At 45.4% G+C, this 19,588-nt stretch overlaps 1 protein-coding gene across 2 annotated transcripts in view; it reads left to right on the plus strand.

Moving 5' to 3' along the window:
* Window positions 1-19,588, plus strand: part of LOC126278674 (uncharacterized) — a 544,140-nt gene that overhangs the window by 450,601 nt on the left and 73,951 nt on the right. For both annotated transcript variants that reach the window (XM_049978912.1, XM_049978913.1), the window contains one exon: window positions 18,184-18,461. In XM_049978912.1, coding sequence (XP_049834869.1) covers window positions 18,184-18,461 — 278 coding nt within the window. The remainder of the gene's footprint in view (window positions 1-18,183; window positions 18,462-19,588) is intronic.

A 19,588-nucleotide genomic window follows, 5' to 3' on the forward strand; every position in this document is an offset into this window, starting at 1 on the left:
ACATTAAGTTCTGGCAAACGTCCCTCAGTATTGACTTCTGTTTATTACGAAAATGGTTCAAATGGCTCTGAGTACTATGGGACTTCACATCTGAGTTCATCAGTCCCCTAAAACTTAGAACTACTTAAACCTAACTAACCTAAGGACATCACACACATCCATGCCCGAGGCAGGATTCGATCCTGCGACGGTAGCAGTCGCGCGGTTCCGGACTGAAGCGCCTAGAACCGCTCGGCCACCGCGGCCGGCTTTCTTACGAAACTCCGATCTTGGGATCATATGTTGCAGAGCCTACGCTAAAACTCTGTGCGTTGTTGAAGAAATGGCATCATCGTCAAAAGATCTTTTTGTTTTGCAACTGATAAATATGACTGGTCTTTCAAACGAAGTACGGTACGGCATACATCTGGCATGGTCATTTTGAAAACATTGACATTTTCCGCTCTCCTGCTGCAGAGTAAGAATTTTTAATAGCTATTTTAGATGGATGGGTATGAGACACTTTGATCACAGTGCATTTCGAAATCTTACACGCCTGCATTGGCAGCAGTGTCTCGGCATCATCTACAAGCTCCCCACTACATGTGTTTCTGTATGAAATTTACCTCCCAGTTTGTAAAAAGTATAAATATTACGAAAACTATATACCCACAAACTGTTACTCACTTTTAAACTCATATGTCGACCTTTGACTAAGCAGAATCTAACTTGAACTGAACTGTAACTGGTCTGAATACAATTTGTCTTTATCTTAAATGCGCAATTGAAGTAAAATAATTATCTAGCCCTGATCAAAATTTCCATTTACCTCGTGTTTGAAGACGTAGCTGCACGTTTCTCGAAAGAAAACCGGAAATCGGCAGCGGCTAAGCTAGTAGATTTCTATTCCTAAATAAATATTCTAACAGTTGCATACCACACGATGCAGGGTGGCAATGCGTAACGATAAACCTTCTTTACATAGTGAGATGAGAGTAAATATTCCTACAAAATGACATCGCAGGACAACGATTTTGGAATGAAGTATGTATTCAAAAACACAGAGCAAAGCTTCGTGTGATCGTCCCACATAACAGTGGTCTGAACAATACTATGCTTAATCAAAGAGAACACTAATTTCAAAAGGGTACAACGTTAACAGAGAATTCCTATATCAAGCAGCTTAATCAGTTGATATCTTAATGTATATTTCATGGAATTTGAGTAGTCTTTCTCTCAGCACTAAACAAGTTAAATAGCTGAGAGTAATCGTTCCTAGCTGCGCAGTGTTGCAGTCTTACCTCAAACTTCTTCAAAAATAACATTACTCAAAAATAGCATTTATTTATATCCTTTTTGCCCTCCAATATATACACTCCTGGAAATGGAAAAAAGAACACATTGACACCGGTGTGTCAGACCCACCATACTTGCTCCGGACACTGCGAGAGGGCTGTACAAGCAATGATCACACGTACGGCACAGCGGACACACCAGGAACCGCGGTGTTGGCCGTCGAATGGCGCTAGCTGCGCAGCATTTGTGCACCGCCGCCGTCAGTGTCAGCCAGTTTGCCGTGGCATACGAAGCTCCATCGCAGTCTTTAACACTGGTAGCATGCCGCGACAGCGTGGACGTGAACCGTATGTGCAGTTGACGGACTTTGAGCGAGGGCGTATAGTGGGCATGCGGGAGGCCGGGTGGACGTACCGCCGAATTGCTCAACACGTGGGGCGTGAGGTCTCCACAGTACATCGATGTTGTCGCCAGTGGTCGGCGGAAGGTGCACGTGCCCGTCGACCTGGGACCGGACTGCAGCGACGCACGGATGCACGCCAAGACCGTAGGATCCTACGCAGTGCCGTAGGGGACCGCACCGCCACTTCCCAGCAAATTAGGGACACTGTTGCTCCTGGGGTATCGGCGAGGACCATTTGCAACCGTCTCCATGAAGCTGGGCTACGGTCCCGCACACCGTTAGGCCGTCTTCCGCTCACGCCCCAATATCGTGCAGCCCGCCTCCAGTGGTGTAGCGACAGGCGTGAATGTAGGGACGAATGGAGACGTGTCGTCTTCAGCGATGAGAGTCGCTTCTGCCTTGGTGCCAATGATGGTCGTATGCGTGTTTGGCGCCGTGCAGGTGAGTGCCACAATCAGGACTGCATACGACCGAGGCACACAGGGCCAACACCCGGCATCATGGTGTGGGGAGCGATCTCCTACACTGGCCGTACACCTCTGGTGATCGTCGAGGGGACACTGAATAGTGCACAGTACATCCAAACCGTCATCGAACCCATCGTTCTACCATTCCTAGACCGGCAAGGGAACTTGCTGTTCCAACAGGACAATGCACGTCCGCATGTATCCCGTGCCACCCAACGTGCTCTAGGAGGTGTAAGTCAACTATCCTGGCCAGCAAGATCTCCGGATCTGTCCCCCATTGAGCATGTTTGGGACTGGACGAAGCGTCGTCTCACGCGGTCTGCACGTCCAGCACGAACGCTGGTCCAACTGAGGCGCCAGGTGGAAATGGCATGGCAAGCCGTTCCACAAGACTACATCCAGCATCTCTACGATCGTCTCCATGGGAGAATAGCAGCCTGCATTGCTGCGAAAGGTGGATATATACTGTACTAGTGCCGACATTGTGCATGCTCTGTTGCCTGTGTCTATGTGCCTGTGGTTCTGTCAGTGTGATCATGTCATGTATCTGACCCCAGGAATGTGTCAATAAAGTTTCACCTTCCTGGGACAATGAATTCACGGTGTTCTTATTTCAATTTCCAGGAGTGTACATCATATTCATCCCTGCTGCAATAAATCTTTCTTCATCTATCAGGTACAATCACAAGTCAACACAGCACTAGTGAATACGCCCTTCGCTTACCACGTTTCAACTAAGAATGCGTCAGCCTGCGCAGAGGCAAGGACTATTCCAAGACAAGACCAAAGATTGTTTAACAGTAACATAACGTGCCCACTCTCTGACGTGCTCACCAAAAACCTACAAAAATCAAAATGACGTGCACTCGTTACACATTTTTAAAATCAATGAAGACAGTTGTATGCATTGAAATTAGTTGGAGCCGGTTCACAGCTTTATCTGACGAACCTCGTGAGCGAAACATTGCTCTGCACAAAGAGCATGGGCCTTCTAGTAATGAATGTTTAAACATTTACCTCATAATTTGATACTTGAACAAGTCTAAGGACAACGGAGTACTAAGACACAACAGCACTGAAAACAAGTTTTTGAAAATTGTGGCACTTAGAACGTTTTACATATCCGCTCTTCCATGAATGAAGTGCCGCGTGATAAATGGTGCCAATATTGAGTACCTCTAATGTGATGTGTATTTATTTTCTATTTCTCTTGTAACTGTTGCACAGTAGTCTTCTGAAACCCTGGAGGTACTTATGAATAATAGCTCGTCTGCCCCGCCCCTCCTCCCGCTGATAAAGTATAGGCAGAAAATTTTTGTTCACGTTGTTGCTTCTGACTAAGGTATTAATTAAAATAATCTTAGATAAACGTGTTCCACGGTAGGGTTAGGGCCACCCTCACACTGGGACATAGACGACACAAGGTCAGGAGGCGAAGGAAGAATCCGCTACTTGCTGTGGAACAGTTTCTTAGCCAGAATCCCGTAGGACACTGCTTGACAGTTGCTAAGGAACAGAGACATTGTTGGACATGAATAGTCACAGGTAATGATGGACAACTTGAAAAATAGTTCATACGTAACAGAGGTGGAGTGGTGTATTTATAACGAAAAATAGTACATATTTCACCACATTCCAATGCAAGATTAACAGACGTAAATAACTTTCATGTTTGCAGTAGGCCAAACTCCCAGCATAACAGTCGACAACGGACTCTCAGTAAGGAATATGCCCTCCTTGGTCACTACTGCACGTTTTGCATCCATTTTCCTTGCTGGCAATCGAACAGGTGAGGAGTCCTTTGGGGATATCATCTCACTCCTCTCTCAAGGCGGTTTTCAGTTCTTGCACGGTTCAGGGAGGGGGTGTTACATTCAACATCTTCACTTTCCAGTATGTCCGACACCTCAGCGGTCCTGTGTGGGCAAGCACTGTCATCCAGGTTCGAATCCTGCCTCGGGCATGGATGTGTGTGATGTCCTTAGGTTAGAGTAGCTCTAAGTTCTAGGGGACTGATAACCTCTCAGAAGTTAATTCCCGTTGTGCTCAGAGCCATTTTAACCATTTCTGAATTGTCGTCCACAAACAGAAAGTCGAGACCTTCTGTACCCCTAACCAGACGGATATGATCAAAAATAATCTTCCTGCCATACCACCGTGCTGCAGCAATACCGCCCGCAAAGACGTGTAGTGGTGTTCGGGAACTGTACGTAACGCTTGTCCACACCATAACACCTAGACCATGCCAAGGATCATCAAGAAATATTTTTGGTGTGTAAGGTGTTCCCTTCTCTGTCCACACTAATTGGTGTCCACAACCACATGCCACAGTGAAGGAGGACTCCAGAGAATATCATTCTGGACCCCTGTTGCTGACACCAACCGGCATCTTCCCATCTCTTTGTTGGCGATGACGTGGTTGAAGTGGGTGCATTTAACAGGCTTATGATGAAACAAACCAGCCCTATTTACTCGCCGCAAAATGGTTCTGGCAGAGACACCTGTGCTGGTAACAACTGCAGGGTCTGCACCGATCTTCCTAAAACTGAGGTGTCTGTTCCTTTTCGCCGCTAGGGCTACGTATCGATCCTCTTGCAGTGTAGTAGTTGGTCCGCCACCATCTGTATGCTTTCGCATAGCATTTTGAGCTTCAGCGGCCCTTTTCAATCCAGAGCTGACACTTTTGGACACATCTGTTACTGTGGGTCAGTAGTGACACTTAGACCGTCTTTGAGCCATCCAACTACTCGTCCACGACCGTAAGGATTCAAATGATGCCTTGGAGAGATGTTGCCATACCACACTGACTGTTGCACTAATCGGTTGCACAACCACCTTCGTCAAACATGGAACTGCACGAATTCTCGGATGCATACAGAGCGTTCGTCCACAGCGTTCGCTGCAGTTCACACGTCCCGCCCTCGATATTTCCTTTTACTGTCACTGGTCGGATGCTCTGTAGCCATCATCGGTTGTTCCGTAACAATTGGCAGTTGTTCTTTAGCAAGTGTTAGTTGTTCGTTAGAAACTGTCAAGCAGTTTATTTCCCTGTGAATCATGACTGAATCCATAGATGTTAGTTAAGGTAGCAGGGGAAAAATACAGGGAGAGAAGGACTATGTACAATTAGTACAGAAACCAGGTGGTAGTTATAAGAGTCGAGGGGAACGAAAGGGAAGCAGTGGTTGAGAAGGGAGTGCGATGACATTGTAATTCTGCCAGAGACAGCAAAGGACTTGGAAGAGCAGTTGAACGAAATGGAATGTGTGTTGAAAGGAGGGCATAAGATAAACATCGACAAAAACAATACGAAAATAATGGAATGTAGGCGAATTAAATCCGGTGATGCTGAGGGAATTAGATTAGGAAATGAGACATTAAAAGTATTAGATGAGTTTTGCTATTTGTGAAGCAAAATAACTAATGATGCTCGAAGTAGGGAGGATGTAAAATGCAGATAGGCAATGTCAAGAAAAGCGTTTCTGGAGAAGAGAAATTTATTAACATCAAACACAGATTAAAGTGTCAGGAAGTCATTTCTGAAAGTATTTAAATGGATGTGAAACACGGATGATAAAGAGCACAGACAAAAAGAGACGCTCTCGAAATGTGGTGCTACAGAAGATGGGTAGATCACGGAATTAATGAGGAGGTACTGAATAGAATTGGGAAGAAGAGAAATTTGTGGTACAATCTGATTAAAAGAAGGGGACGGTTAGTAGGACACTTTCTGAGGCATCAAGGGATCACAAATTTACTAGTGGCGGGAAGTTTATGTGACACACACTTATGTTTTCATCACTTTTTTGAGAGTGATTATCACATCCACAAGAAAACTTAAAAATCGGGCAAGGTAGAAGAATCTTTTTACCTATTCGCCAAGTGTGCAAGTTAGGTGGGTCGACAACATATTTCTGTCATGTGACGCACATGCCGTCACCAGTGTCATATAGAATATATCAAACGTGTTTTCCTGGATCAAATGTTTTCGGTTTCCATTGGAGAGGCACGTCCTTTTCTTCTACTAATCGCACGGTTTTGCGGTGTGGTCGCAAAACACAGACACTAAACTTATTATAGTGAACAGAGACGTCAATGAACGAACGGACAGATGATAACTTTGCAAAAATAAAGTAAGTAAACTTTTCACTCGAGGAAAGACTTGAACCACGGACCTCTCACTCCGCATCTGCTCACGCTGCCACGGGACCACGGCGCTCCTGTGCTGACGTCATCTTGATGTTGCCTATGTTATCCATGGACTACTCAGTTTGTATGTTTTGCTTATTTTTTTCATAGTTGCACAGAACGTCTTCCTGTTTTCTCGATTGATCTGTGTTCAGTTTTTCAAGGCCTATCCACTGTACAAAGTTATAAGGAAATCTGAGGGGGGTGCGATGGGGGGGTTCCCTTGTGAGAAATAAAGTCAGATGTCAACGGCTTTTCGTACGCGTATACGCCAAGTGTAAATGAGCAGAGTTGCAACCCTCTGTGGCACATAGAACGGCAGTTTAGTTTTGTTACCAGACGTGGTAGGGAACATAAGCGGCGTGGACAGCATCAGACGGTGAGTGATCACTGTAAAGGATACGGAGATGAAGCCTACTTGTGTGAGGCAGCGTTATCAGCACCTGGCGGAGTTTGAAACGGGCCTCATAATGGGTCTCCATTTGGCTGGCTGGCCGAATCGTGCAATATCCAGCATTCAGATGTGACAGTGTCAGACTGCATGTGAACGTGAGGGCAAGCCTCCAGGCCTCAACGTCATCAAGGACGCAGTAGACCACACCTGGCTGCCAGCAGGGAGGATCGCCGCGTTGCGCACCGAGCACGTGGTAGCCCCTTCACATCCGAGAACAGGTAGTGGACTCACTGCCACTCTGTGTCTCATCCTGCAACTGCACTGAAATAACATCGCATACTTTCTCGACCTGTCAAGTTTCACGTGGTATCAGATGCGGTATTTTTCTGCCCTGCCTGCACCTCAGCTTGCTTTGTTGTGTAGAGAGCAACCTCTGTGTGTGTGTGTGTGTGTGTGTGTGTGTGTGTGTGTGTCACAAAAGGAGGCAGTGCGCTTCCCTACACTGCGTCACATTCATCCCATGATCACATTGCCTAACAATGAGGCGACTCGTCAAGTTAGAAGGCAGCTGTTACTGTCGATTTCGTCATTCCGGTTTCCAGCAGTCCTCCTACACTCGTATTTCAGTTCTCATTCCGTCGTTCATCTCCCGCGAAATCAATCTGATGAATAGGCGCAGATCGACAGATGGGTACTTGGGTTTGGGATCATTGTGATTGAAATGTAATTTGATATACAGGACATAAAATCCCTTCTAAGGCCTGCAATCATTTTTATGTTAATAATTGCCAACCACTGCAGCCCAATCGCAATATAGTCATGAGATGATGTAAGTAGGCTGTTTAGGTTTTTTTATTGGTAACGCCACGTAGCGCTCTGTATGAAGATCACTGGCTGTGCTGTGTGCAGTCTGTGGCTGGTTGGCATTGTTGTAATACTCGCCATTGTAGCGTTGGGCAGATGGATGTGAACAGCGCGTAGCGTTGCGCAGTTGGAGGTGAGCCGCCAGCAGTGGTGGACGTGGGGAGAGAGATGGCGGAGTTTTGAAATTTGTAAGACTGGATGTCATGAGCTGCTATATATATTATGACTATTAAGGTATATAGATTGTTTGTTCTCTATTAAAATCTTTCATTCGCTAACTATGCCTATCAGTAGTTAGTGCCTTCCGTAGTTTGAATCTTTTATTTAGCTGGCAGTAGTGGCGCTCGCTGTATTGCAGTAGTTCGATTAACGAAGATTTTTGGTGAGATAAGTGATTTGTGAAACGTATAGGTTAATGTTAGTCAGGGCCATTCTTTGTAGCGGTTACTGAAAGTCAGATTGCGTTGCGCTAAAAATATTGTGTGTCAGTTTAAGCACACCCATCTAAAGACATCACAAACTTCAACTCCTTCCTAACCAACCAGGTGTGCAGCCTTGACAACTCAAAGAAAGTGTCCAATAACATATGACTGTAACTGCGACACAAGCAGTTTTGAAGCAGAGGAAGGAGTTGAAGTTTGTGATGTCTGAAGATGGATATAATCCCTTAACGCGTAACATGTTCTAATAAAAGAGTCAATTGAACATCTCATGACTTTATTGGGGTTGTACAGCACTATTAATTGAAATGTAATTTACCTTCACTTCGTCCCCCTTTTAAGGTGGCGCAGATTTCTAGAAATGTAATAACAATAACCATAAAATATGTAAAATGTTTTAATACAGGGTAATAATAAAGTCCATGAAAAATTTAAAAAAATTGTTATCGGTAAGTTGCTAAACATAACGTAACATTTATTTATTTATCGTATGGCAATGCACGTCATTGTATGCTTCTTACAAAAGTTTAAACAAATATATACATAAAAACACAATAAAATATGCTATATATGAAGTATAAAACATACAGATAATGGGCAATACAATTAAATACAAACATCAAGATTATATATGGCTAATACAATTAAATGCAAATGGTTCAATGGGACATAACGTCTGAGGTCATCAGTCCCCTAGACTTAGAACTACTTAAACTTAACTAACCCAAGGACATCACACACATCCATGCCCGAGGCAGGATTCGAACCTGAGACCGACCGTAGCGGTCGCGCGGTTCCAGAACCGCTCGGCCACCATGGCCGGCAAATTAAATACAAACATCAAGATTATGTATAGAGTCTTTTGCGGCGTCTGTTGCCGTCAGAAAATCTCTGAACTTGCCACTGTGTGCTCTTCTGTCGCTCTCTTGGAAGATGTGGTGGATGGCTTGTCTGTTGACTCCGCAGTCACAGTTGGCAGTTGGTGATTTTCCCCACTTGTAAAGAATATCAAATGACAAAAAATACTTGGAAGAGGAACTTTTTGTCGTTAAGTGGCGCCAGCAAGTTAGGAAAAACACACACACAGCATAAAATTTAATGTCATGTTGCCATCGAAGTCGTTCGAGGCGGAGCACAATCTCATATTGAATCAAGGAGACAAATCAGCCATGAGCTTTGAAAGAAAATATCCCGGAATTTGCCTTGAGTGATTTAGGGAAATCACAGGAAATTTAAATCTGGATTGCCAGGACGCGAATTTGAACCATCGTCCTCCCGAATGTGAGTCCAGTGTACTAACCATTGCGACACCTCGGTCTGTCGCCGATTAGACACAGAGAGCAACTTGCGTGCTGTAATTTACCCACTGACAAATGGTAGTGAATGTACAAAGAGATTTCCACGACAAGTTTCGCAAGGCACCGTCGATTTACAACAGCATAGACAAGTAGTAGGATAGTTGTCTGTGCGATGCAAAACATTCGAGCCGACCAAACGTGTCAGAATATACATTATGGGAGGTGATGTTCTTATAGTCACTCCCGATATCCTGGGCCAGATATGGGCAGAAATGGTTCAGTTGGCTCTGAGCACTATGGGACTTAACGTCTGAGGTCATCAGTCCCCTAGACTTAGAACTACTTAAACCTAACTAACCTAAGGACATCACACACATCCATGCCCGAGGCAGGATTCGAACCTGCGACCGACCATAGCGGTCGCGCGGTTCCAGACTGAAGCGCCTAGAACCTCGCGGCCACTGCGAGGAAGAGGACTACCGATTAGACATGTATCTTGTCACGAAGGGTGGGCACACAGAATACTTATAAATATTGTAAAAAAAAAAACTTAGAGTGTTTGTCTTTCACATATTGTATCATTTGTTACGTTCTTTTTTGCCTTGGATGTGCCCTGACTTTTTTAAAATACTAGATCAGAAGCCTGGCGTTGGCCAGCTATTTATTTACCGTTAGTCGTGAAGAAGTAATAAATTATAACGTCAAACCTCATGAGATATTTTACTCCATGAACAGTGAAAAAGTAATAAGCGATAAAAAAATCCTTTCATCATTTTCTATGGGTTGTCACCGAGAAAAAATTTCTGAAACGTTTGGAAATAAGTGTATAGTTCGTTACAAGTCACTAAGTGCCCTCACTCTCAAATACTGCGTGAATAAGTTCTGGGAATTCGCAAGTTGCGGGCCACGCTTCTTTTCCAACTCCACCCTCACTCCTTTGATACGTGGTTGTTTCCCCCACCTGATTGCCACCTGATAATAAGGTACACGTACATCACGTTCGGTTGAAACCGATCCAGTGGTCCAGGAGGAGATGTGGAATACACACACACACACACACACACACACATCTAATCATTTTTATAATATGCATTTTTATAATATGGGCTTTCTCATACCATGTATATCAATAACGCACTACTAGCCAGGAAGGAGTAAATATTGAAACTTAACTTCTTGCGTGTATGACGTACAGTAGACCAGAATACATTATTAAATTTATGCACTGAGGAGCCAAAGAAACTGCTACACGTACCTAATATCGTGTAGGGCCCCGTGAGCACGCAGAAGTGCCGCAACACGACGTCGCATGGACTCGAGTAACGTCTGAAGTAGACCTGGAGGGAATTGACGCCATGAATCCTGCGGGACTGTCTATAAATCCGTAAGAGTATGAAGGGGCGGAGATTTCCTCTGAACGGCTCGTTACAAGGCTCCCCAGATATGCTCAATAATGTTCATGTTTGGGAAGTTTGGTGGCCAGTGGAAGTATTTTAACTCAGAAGAGTGTTCCTGGAGCCACTGTGTAGCAATTCTGGACGTGTGGGGTGTCGCATTATCCTGCTGGAATTGTCCAAGTCCGTCGGAACACACAGTAGACATGAATTCATGCAGGTGACCGGACAAGATGCTTACGTACGTGTCACCTCTCAGTGTCGTATCTAGACGTATCAGTGGTCTCATATCACTCCAACTGCACTCGCCCCACACAATTATAGAGCCCCCGCAAACTTGAACAATACCTTGCTGGCATGCAGGATCCATGGATTCCTGTGGTTGTCTCCACACCGGTACACGCCCATATGCCCGATACAATTTGAAACGAGATGTGGTATGTGGGAAACGGTCTGAAAAGCGCATCCGGTCTGGCGGGCTCGCCGACTCACAACGTTAGTCCACCGGCCGGATTCGAAGTGGGACTGGCGTACCTTCCCACGTCCCGAAAGTGGGTACTTAAATGTACACAGCTATCCGGCAGTTAATACAACTAAAAAATAATATGATTCTTTGCGTGGCCATGTACCGCAGCAGCTGTTAAAATCAGTTATTATTGGTTTCTCCTGAAACACATTACGTATGATGAAAGATACGTAGGTGACTACAGAAAATTTGACACCAGATGCAAAGAGCATGTAAGGCTATGGAAGTATAGGACAAATCATTCAATTTTGCAGAACATTTACACCAAAACCAACATAAAATTACCATCAGGCACACAGACATGGAAATCGTAAGAACAGAAAACAACAAAAATACCTTCCTATGTTATAAGAAAAGTGCCACATCAGAAAAGAAGCAACTCAAAAATAATCAGACCAACCTGGAAAACCACACACTCTTTCAACTGACAACTTAATATAACATTAAATATACACGTATAACCACAGGCTCCATTTACCACTACCATCTCCATCTAGTTTCTTTCCTATAAACACCATCCCCCCCCCCCAAATAAAAATCGAACCACAGCTCGCAGACAACCACCCCCACCGCTATATCCTCTCACATCTCCGCTTAACATAAAAGACATTTTCACTAAATTACACTAAGTCACACTCATACACATACATCATATACATATTCACACTGTACTCTCACCCACCTTCTAATCTCTCTCTCTCTATCTCTCTATCTATCTATCTCGCTCTGCCGGCCGCTGTGGCCGTGCGGTTCTAAGCCCTTCAGTCCGGAACCACGTGACTGCTTCGGTCGCAGGTTCGAATCCTGCCTCGGGCATGGATGTGTGTGATGTCCTTAGGTTAGTTAGGTTTAAGTAGTTCTATGTTCTAGGGGACTGATGACCTTAGATGTTGAGTCCCATAGTGCTCAGAGCCATTTGAACCATTTATCTCGCTCTCTCTCACCTCTCTCTCTCTCTCTCCCTAGATCCCTAAACACACAGACAAACACATTAATTTAAAAAAAAAAGTTGTTTCACAGGTTGGCAACGCTCAGAACCTACACGAAACCAAACGAACAGACATAAACAGTGTAATACTGTTCTATAATAACCATCCCCCCCCCAAAAAAAATCGAATCACAACTCGCAGTCAACCACCCCCATGTCCTCTCACATCACCGCTGAACGTACAAGACATTTTCACTAAATTTCGTTAAGTGAAACTCATACACACATTATATACATATTCACCCTGCACTCTCACCCACCCTCTAATATATATATCGCGTCCCCCCCCCCCCCCTCTCTCTCTCTCTCTAAACGCACAGACGCACACATTAATTTTAAATACAAGGGTAATCCCAAAAGTAAGGTTTCCCATTTTTTATAGGTACATGGACCTGTTTATTTCTACAATGGTTTACATCAGTTTACAGCTTGAACATTTAGCTATTTTTCGACATAATCACCATTTCTGTCGATGCATTTTTGTAGACGCTGTGGCAGTTTTTGTATGCCCAGGTCATACCAGCTCGCCGCCATGCTGTTCAGAAAGTAATGAACTGGCGTAATTGTTGCTTGGTCTCAGGTGTAAAGTGGTATGCCCAAGTTTCGTCTCCTGTGACAACTGAGTCCAGAAAGTTGTCCCGTTCGGCTGCAAGGCGGTGAAGAAAAGCGCGGGAAGCATCACCTCGTTGCCGCATGTGATCCTCAGTCAGCATGCGTGGCACCCATCTTGCGCACACCTTCTGGTACTTCAATGTTTCCGTTAAAATTCTGTGAGCGGTGCTTCGGGAAACCCCAGGAACCAACGAGCAGAGATCATGCAGTGTGATCCGCCGATCTTCACGCATGCTTTGCTCAACCTTCAACACTGTCTCCTCAGAAATTGACGCTCTCCCGCTCCTTCGTTCGTCGTGAATTTCGGTCCGACCAGCTGCAAACTCTCTACACCACTTACGGTGATTTTTGACATCCATGCACGACTCACCGTACACTTCCGTGAATTGCGATGGATTTCAATCGGCACAGTGCCCTTTGCGTTCAAAAACCGAATAACTGCGCCCAACTCGCACTTGGCGGTAACATCCAACGGAAGCTCAATTCTCAACGGCTGCCAAGCGAAGACTGAGCGCCTCAGCGCGGCTCGCGCATGTTTACACACAGCGCGTGAAGCACTCCTCATAACAGTGTGACCAACTGCCACACAAACGCTCAGAACCTACACGAAAACAAACGAACAGAGATAAACAGTGTACTACTGTTCAATAACCACCATAACTCCTCCCCCCGTCCCAAAAAAAACACACAAATTTACAAAACATAGGAGACCTTACTTTTGGAATTACGCTCGTAGATGCAGTTTCACAGGTTGGCAACGCTCACAACCTACACGAAAACAAACAAACTGACATAAACAGCGTAATATTGTGCTGAGTGAGAACACACATAACTTCAGTTCGATTTCCAAAAGCGAGAAGTGTAGATAACGCAAATGCAGAGCAAGACCAAGTGCAAAGGCAAAAACTGCCAAGTGCATATGTGAGACGAAGTCTTCCGACATCAGCCCCTGCTAACAAAGAGGGAAAGCAGTGTTTTGGGGAATATGGGCCGGCCAGAGTGGCCGTGCGGTTCTAGGCGCTGCAGTCTGGAGGCGAGCGACTGCTACGGTCGCAGGTTCGAATCGTGCCTCGGGCTTGGATGTGTGTGATGTACTTAGGTTAGTTAGATTTAATTAGTTCTAAGTGACTGATGACCTCAGAAGATAAGTGGCATAGTGCTCAGAGCGATTTGAACCATTTTTTGGAGAATATGTAAACAAGAGGCAGAAACACCGTAAGTGATTTGTACACCAACTTTATTAACAAAATGTTGTCTTTCATCTAAAACAACCAAAAATGTGCAAATATTGGTACCCAATTCGCAGAATAACTGAAAGTGAAACGCGTCTGCTCTAAAATTCTCTTCAGTTAAATTGCGCTAAGCTTAAGACGGTGAAACCGATATTAAATGAGAATAAATCATTTATTGCGATGTGGACAGTTTTCCTTTGTCAAAACAGGGAGCAAAAGGCCTAAATACCATTTGTCTTGTGTCTGCACTGCGTGACTGAGAAGGTGATTACACCCTCTCACAATTCCTGCTCCCGCGACAACCAATTCGGCCTCTTGTCTACCTCGATCTAGAACGAGTGCGCACACGGTATTCGGACCTTTGCCACGGCGGACATTTGCCACGATTTTACCTGCTCCAAAGGGTTGTGTCCCTTGTCTCCCCTTCTCCTCCTCCTCATCGCTTACTGAGCCTTTCCGCTGGTATACTTAAAATAGAACCAGAATCTCTTTGGATTTTCCGCCATATTTCTAGAGAGAGATTCGTTGTGGAAACTATTAAATGCATCTCGCATTGAAATCCACGCCAAATTTCGAGCCTCCGTAAAACTTCGCCAGTCTTGGAGATTTTGCGTTCGTCTAAATTATACTTGCCTCTTTCGGTGGTCCTGCAGCAGGTTTCTGTCGTGTTTTGTGTACCTTAGGGGATCAGATCCGTCTCTTATTAAATTATTTAGTATGAATCTCTCGAGTGCTGTAGATACTACACTCCTGGAAATGGAAAAAAGAACACATTGACACCGCTGTGTCAGACCCACCATACTTGCTCCGGACACTGCGAGAGGGCTGTACAAGCAATGATCACACGCACGGCACACCGGACACACCAGGAACCGCGGTGTTGGCCGTCGAATGGCGCTAGCTGCGCAGCATTTGTGCACCGCCGCCGTCAGTGTCAGCCAGTTTGCCGTGGCATACGGAGCTCCATCGCAGTCTTTAACACTGGTAGCATGCCGCGACAGCGTCGACGTGAACCGTATGTGCAGTTGACGGACTTTGAGCGAGGGCGTATAGTGGGCATGCGGGAGGCCGGGTGGACGTACCGCCGAATTGCTCAACACGTGGGGCGTGAGGTCTCCACAGTACATCGATGTTGTCGCCATTGGTCGGCGGAAGGTGCACATGCCCGTCGACCTGGGACCGGATCGCAGCGACGCACGGATGCACGCCAAGACCGTAGGATCCTACGCAGTGCCGTAGGGGACCGCACCGCCACCTCCCAGCAAATTAGGGACACTGTCGCTCCTGGGGTATCGGCGAGGACCATTCGCAACCGTCTCCATGAAGCTGGGCTACGGTCCCGCACAGCGTTAGGCCGTCTTCCGCTCACGCCCCAACATCGTGCAGCTCGCCTCCAGTGGTGTCGCGACAGGCGTGAATGGAGGGACGAATGGAGACGTGTCGTCTTCAGCGATGAGAGTCGCTTCTGCCTTGGTGCCAATGATGGTCGTATGCGTGTTGGGCGCCGTGCAGGTGAGCGCCACAATCACGACTGCATACGACCGAGGCACACAGGGCCAACACCCGGCATCAGGGTGTGGGGAGCGATCTCCTACACTGGCCGTACACCTCTGGTGATCGTCGAGGGGACACTGAATAGTGCACGGTACATCCAAACCGTCATCGAACCCATCGTTCTACCATTCCTAGACCGGCAAGGGAACTTGCTGTTCCAACAGGACAATGCACTTCCGCATGTATCCCGTGCCACCCAACGTGCTCTAGAAGGTGTAAGTCAACTACCCTGGCCAGCAAGATGTCCGGATCTGTCCCCCATTGAGCATGTTTGGGACTGGATGAAGTGTCGTCTCACGCGGTCTGCACGTCCAGCACGAACGCTGGTCCAACTGAGGCGACAGGTGAAAATGGCATGGCAAGCCGTTCCACAGGACTACATCCAGCATTGCTGCGAAAGGTGGATATACACTGTACTAGTGCCGACATTGTGCATGCTCTGTTGCCTGTGTCTATGTGCCTGTGGTTCTGTCAGTGTGATGTATCTGACCCCAGGAATGTGTCAATAAAGTTTCCCCTTGCTGGGACAATGAATTCACGGTGTTCTTATTTCAATTTCCAGGAGTGTATTTCTTTGAACTTAAGCCACATATGGTCTTCACTTACATAGTTTGGAAAGATTGGAGACTGTCTCTTAGAAAAACAGAATTTTTAGTTGCTTTTGTACATAGATATATTTCGCGTTTAGTTTTGGTGGATTTCTTTGTTACGGAATTGAGCGTAGCTCGACAGTGTGTTTACTAATCCCTGTATCCGCCGTGATGCTCAGGATTATTTGTGGCTAAGTGTGTCTTCGTAACAATTTACAATTTGAATGGCTTCGTGAACTAATTGTTCAAAATAATTTTTAAAAAAGCACTTAGAACAATTACGGAAATTGTTTCCTATCTACAATACGGTCTGAAAATGTACTTTTGTCAACGCGTACCTATTTGTGATGAGACTCAAGTTTGCTTTGAACTGTTCGGCACCTGTTTCATCTGAGACAGATTGAATAACATTGGGGAGAGGCTACGACCCTGTCTCACTCCCGTCCCACACACTGCTTCCGTTTGATGTCCCTCGACTCTTATAACTGCCATCTGGTTTCTGTGCAAATTGTAAATAGCCTTCCGCTCCCCGTATTTTACCCCTGCCACTTTCACAATTTGAAAGAGAGTATTCCAATCAACATTGTCAAAAGCTTTCTCTAAGTCTAGAAATGCTAGAAACGTAGGTTTGCCGTTCCTTAATCTAACTTCTAAGATAAGTCGTAGGGTCAGTATTGCCTCAAGTGTTCCAACATTTCTACGGAATCCAAACTGATCTTCCCTGGGGGCAGCTTCTACCAGTTTTTCCATTCGTCTGTAGAGAACACGCGTTAGTATTTTGCATCCGTGACTTATTAAACTGAATGTTCGGTAATTTTCACATCTGTCAGCATGTGAGTTCTTTGGGATAGGGATTATTATATTCTTCTTGAAGTCTGAGGGTATTTCGTCTGTCTCATACATCTTTCTCACCAGATGGTAGAGTTTTGTCAGGACTGGCTCCCCCAAGGCCGTCAGTAGTTGTAATGGAATGTTGTCTACTCCCGGGACCTTGTTTCGACTTAAGTCTTTCAGTGTTCTGTCAAACTCTTCACCCAGTATCGTATCTCCCATTTCATCTTCATCTACATCCTCTTCCATTTCCATAATATTGTCTTGAAGTACATCACTCTTGTATAGACCCTCTATATACTCCCTCCACCTTTCTGCTTTCCCTTCTTTGCTTAGAACTGGGTTTCCATCTGAGATCTTGATATTCATACAAGTGGTTCTCTGTTCTCCAAAGGTCTCTTTAATTTTCCTGTAGGCAGTATCTGTCTTACCCCTAGTGAGATAACCCTCTACATCCTTACATTTGTCCTCTAACCATCCCTGCTTAGCCATTTTGCACTTCCTATCGATCTCGTTTTTGAGACGTTTATATTCCTTTTTGCTTGCTTCATTTACTGCATTTTTATATTTTCTTATTTCATCAATTAAATTCAGTATTTCTTCTGTTACCCAAGGATTTCTACTAGCCCTCGTCTTTTTACCTACTAGGTCGTCTGCTGCTTTCACTACTTTATCTCTCAAAGCTACTCATTCATCTTCTACTGCATTTCTTTCCTCCATTCCTGTCAATTGTTCCCTTATGCTCTCCCTGAAGCTCTGTACAACCTCTGGTTCTTTCAGTTTATCCAGGTCCCATCTCCTTAAATTCCTACCTTTTTGCAGTTTCTTCAGTTTTAATCTACAGTTAATCAAAATAAAATAAGAGCAATCAGAGCTCGAACAGAAAGGTTTAGGTGTTCGTTTTACCCACTCGCCGTTTGGGAGTGGAATGGTAGAGAGATAGTATGATTGTGGTTCGATGAACCCTCTGCCGAGCATTCAAATGTGAATTGCACAGTAATCATGTAGATGTAGATGAAGCTACCTGGCGAAGGGGCAAGTGTGGCAAATGTCCGGCGTGGCAAATGTCCGGCATTGGCGCACACTGGAGCTGGTCCGTGTCGCACTTCCGAGTTGACCTCCGGCAGGTGGTGGACCCGTTGAACGTGCGCCAGAGCTTGGCGGACGTGTTCCCCGACGGGGTGAGCTGGCTGACGCGGCAGCTGCGCCGCCAGGACGTGAAGGTGGTGGTGGTGGTGTCTGCGGGCGCGCTGGCCCGCCAGAGGGCGCTGCTCCAGGGGCAGCCTCCGGGCCGCGCCGCCGGCACCCGGCCGCACCCTCTCGACCACCTCTTCTCACACGCGCTGCGAATCATGCAGGACGACTACAAGATCGGGGGAGACTACGACCGGGTGTACAAAGTCAGGTGGGTGCTACAGGACAATTCTTTTATCTTGGCGGTCCGCGCATGCCCGCCCAGACGCGGGAGATTGCTGCGTTGCCAATTGTACGCGCCAAGAGAAGCAGCGCCATACTATAGTTCGCAAATTACGTTTAGGGGGGGAGGGCAGTTTATGAAGTAAAGCCACCACGGCCGCAATAACCCTTTCGCTGCTACAGAGACGTGCTCCCCGCATTCCACGATGTGCGCAATTTTGTCATCATTGCACTGCTCGCCTGTGCAGACACATGGTGTTTCGACTGCTTTGACACACTTTATCATTCGTTTTCACAAAAACTGTTTGGCCCAAAAATTTGATTTTTACACATCTTCTTGACTGATACCCACCTCTCCCCTCCCCCCCTCCCCATAATAGACTTAATTTTGTTTCGATATTCAACGCAGTTATTGTGCAGCATTAGATGTAGTAAACCATTGCACGAAATTTTGAAGAGTTTGCTGAGGTAAACGTCCATGGCGTAAACTTTCCATATGGTCGATTTTAGTTGCCACTAGAAATTACAAAAAATTACATTCAAACGAATAAAATTCATGAAGTAAGACACTTCGATATTGTTTTTAAATAAAGAAAATATTAAACACCGAAGAAGGTTTGAAGTCAGAACCTTTCGCTTAGCAACCAAACACTCCTTTTTTTAAAAAAGATAATCTCATTTTGTTCGTTTTCGTTCGTTGTATCTGCTCTGGGCGGACGTCGAAAGACACCCGTTTTAGTTCGTTGTTGATCCATTAACTCAGTTTTTTATTACAGAGGGCAGCTAGCCCTCCGAACCGTTACGCTAACGCAGCTCGTCAGTTAATAGATCTCCCGGAGGACTTTAAAATAACACGCAAACTACCGACAAACACTGTTGGTATGACTATGAATTACTTACGTTTCGTCGAAGTACAACAGGAAATAAATAATTACCACTGTTCTTTATTGCGAAAAAGCAGTTAGTGAGAATGATACCAACACCTTTCCTTGCTATCGCCTTAATTAGGAGGCTTACTGCTTGTTTGTTTCATTAATTAATAGAATGTGAAGCAATTAGTATAAAGAACTCTTTTTCCAAACTTTCTATAAAAGAAAGTCTGCTATCAAGACATTG

The sequence above is a fragment of the Schistocerca gregaria genome, chromosome 6 (assembly GCF_023897955.1).
Source record: "Schistocerca gregaria isolate iqSchGreg1 chromosome 6, iqSchGreg1.2, whole genome shotgun sequence".
Classification (NCBI taxonomy): domain Eukaryota; kingdom Metazoa; phylum Arthropoda; class Insecta; order Orthoptera; family Acrididae; genus Schistocerca; species Schistocerca gregaria.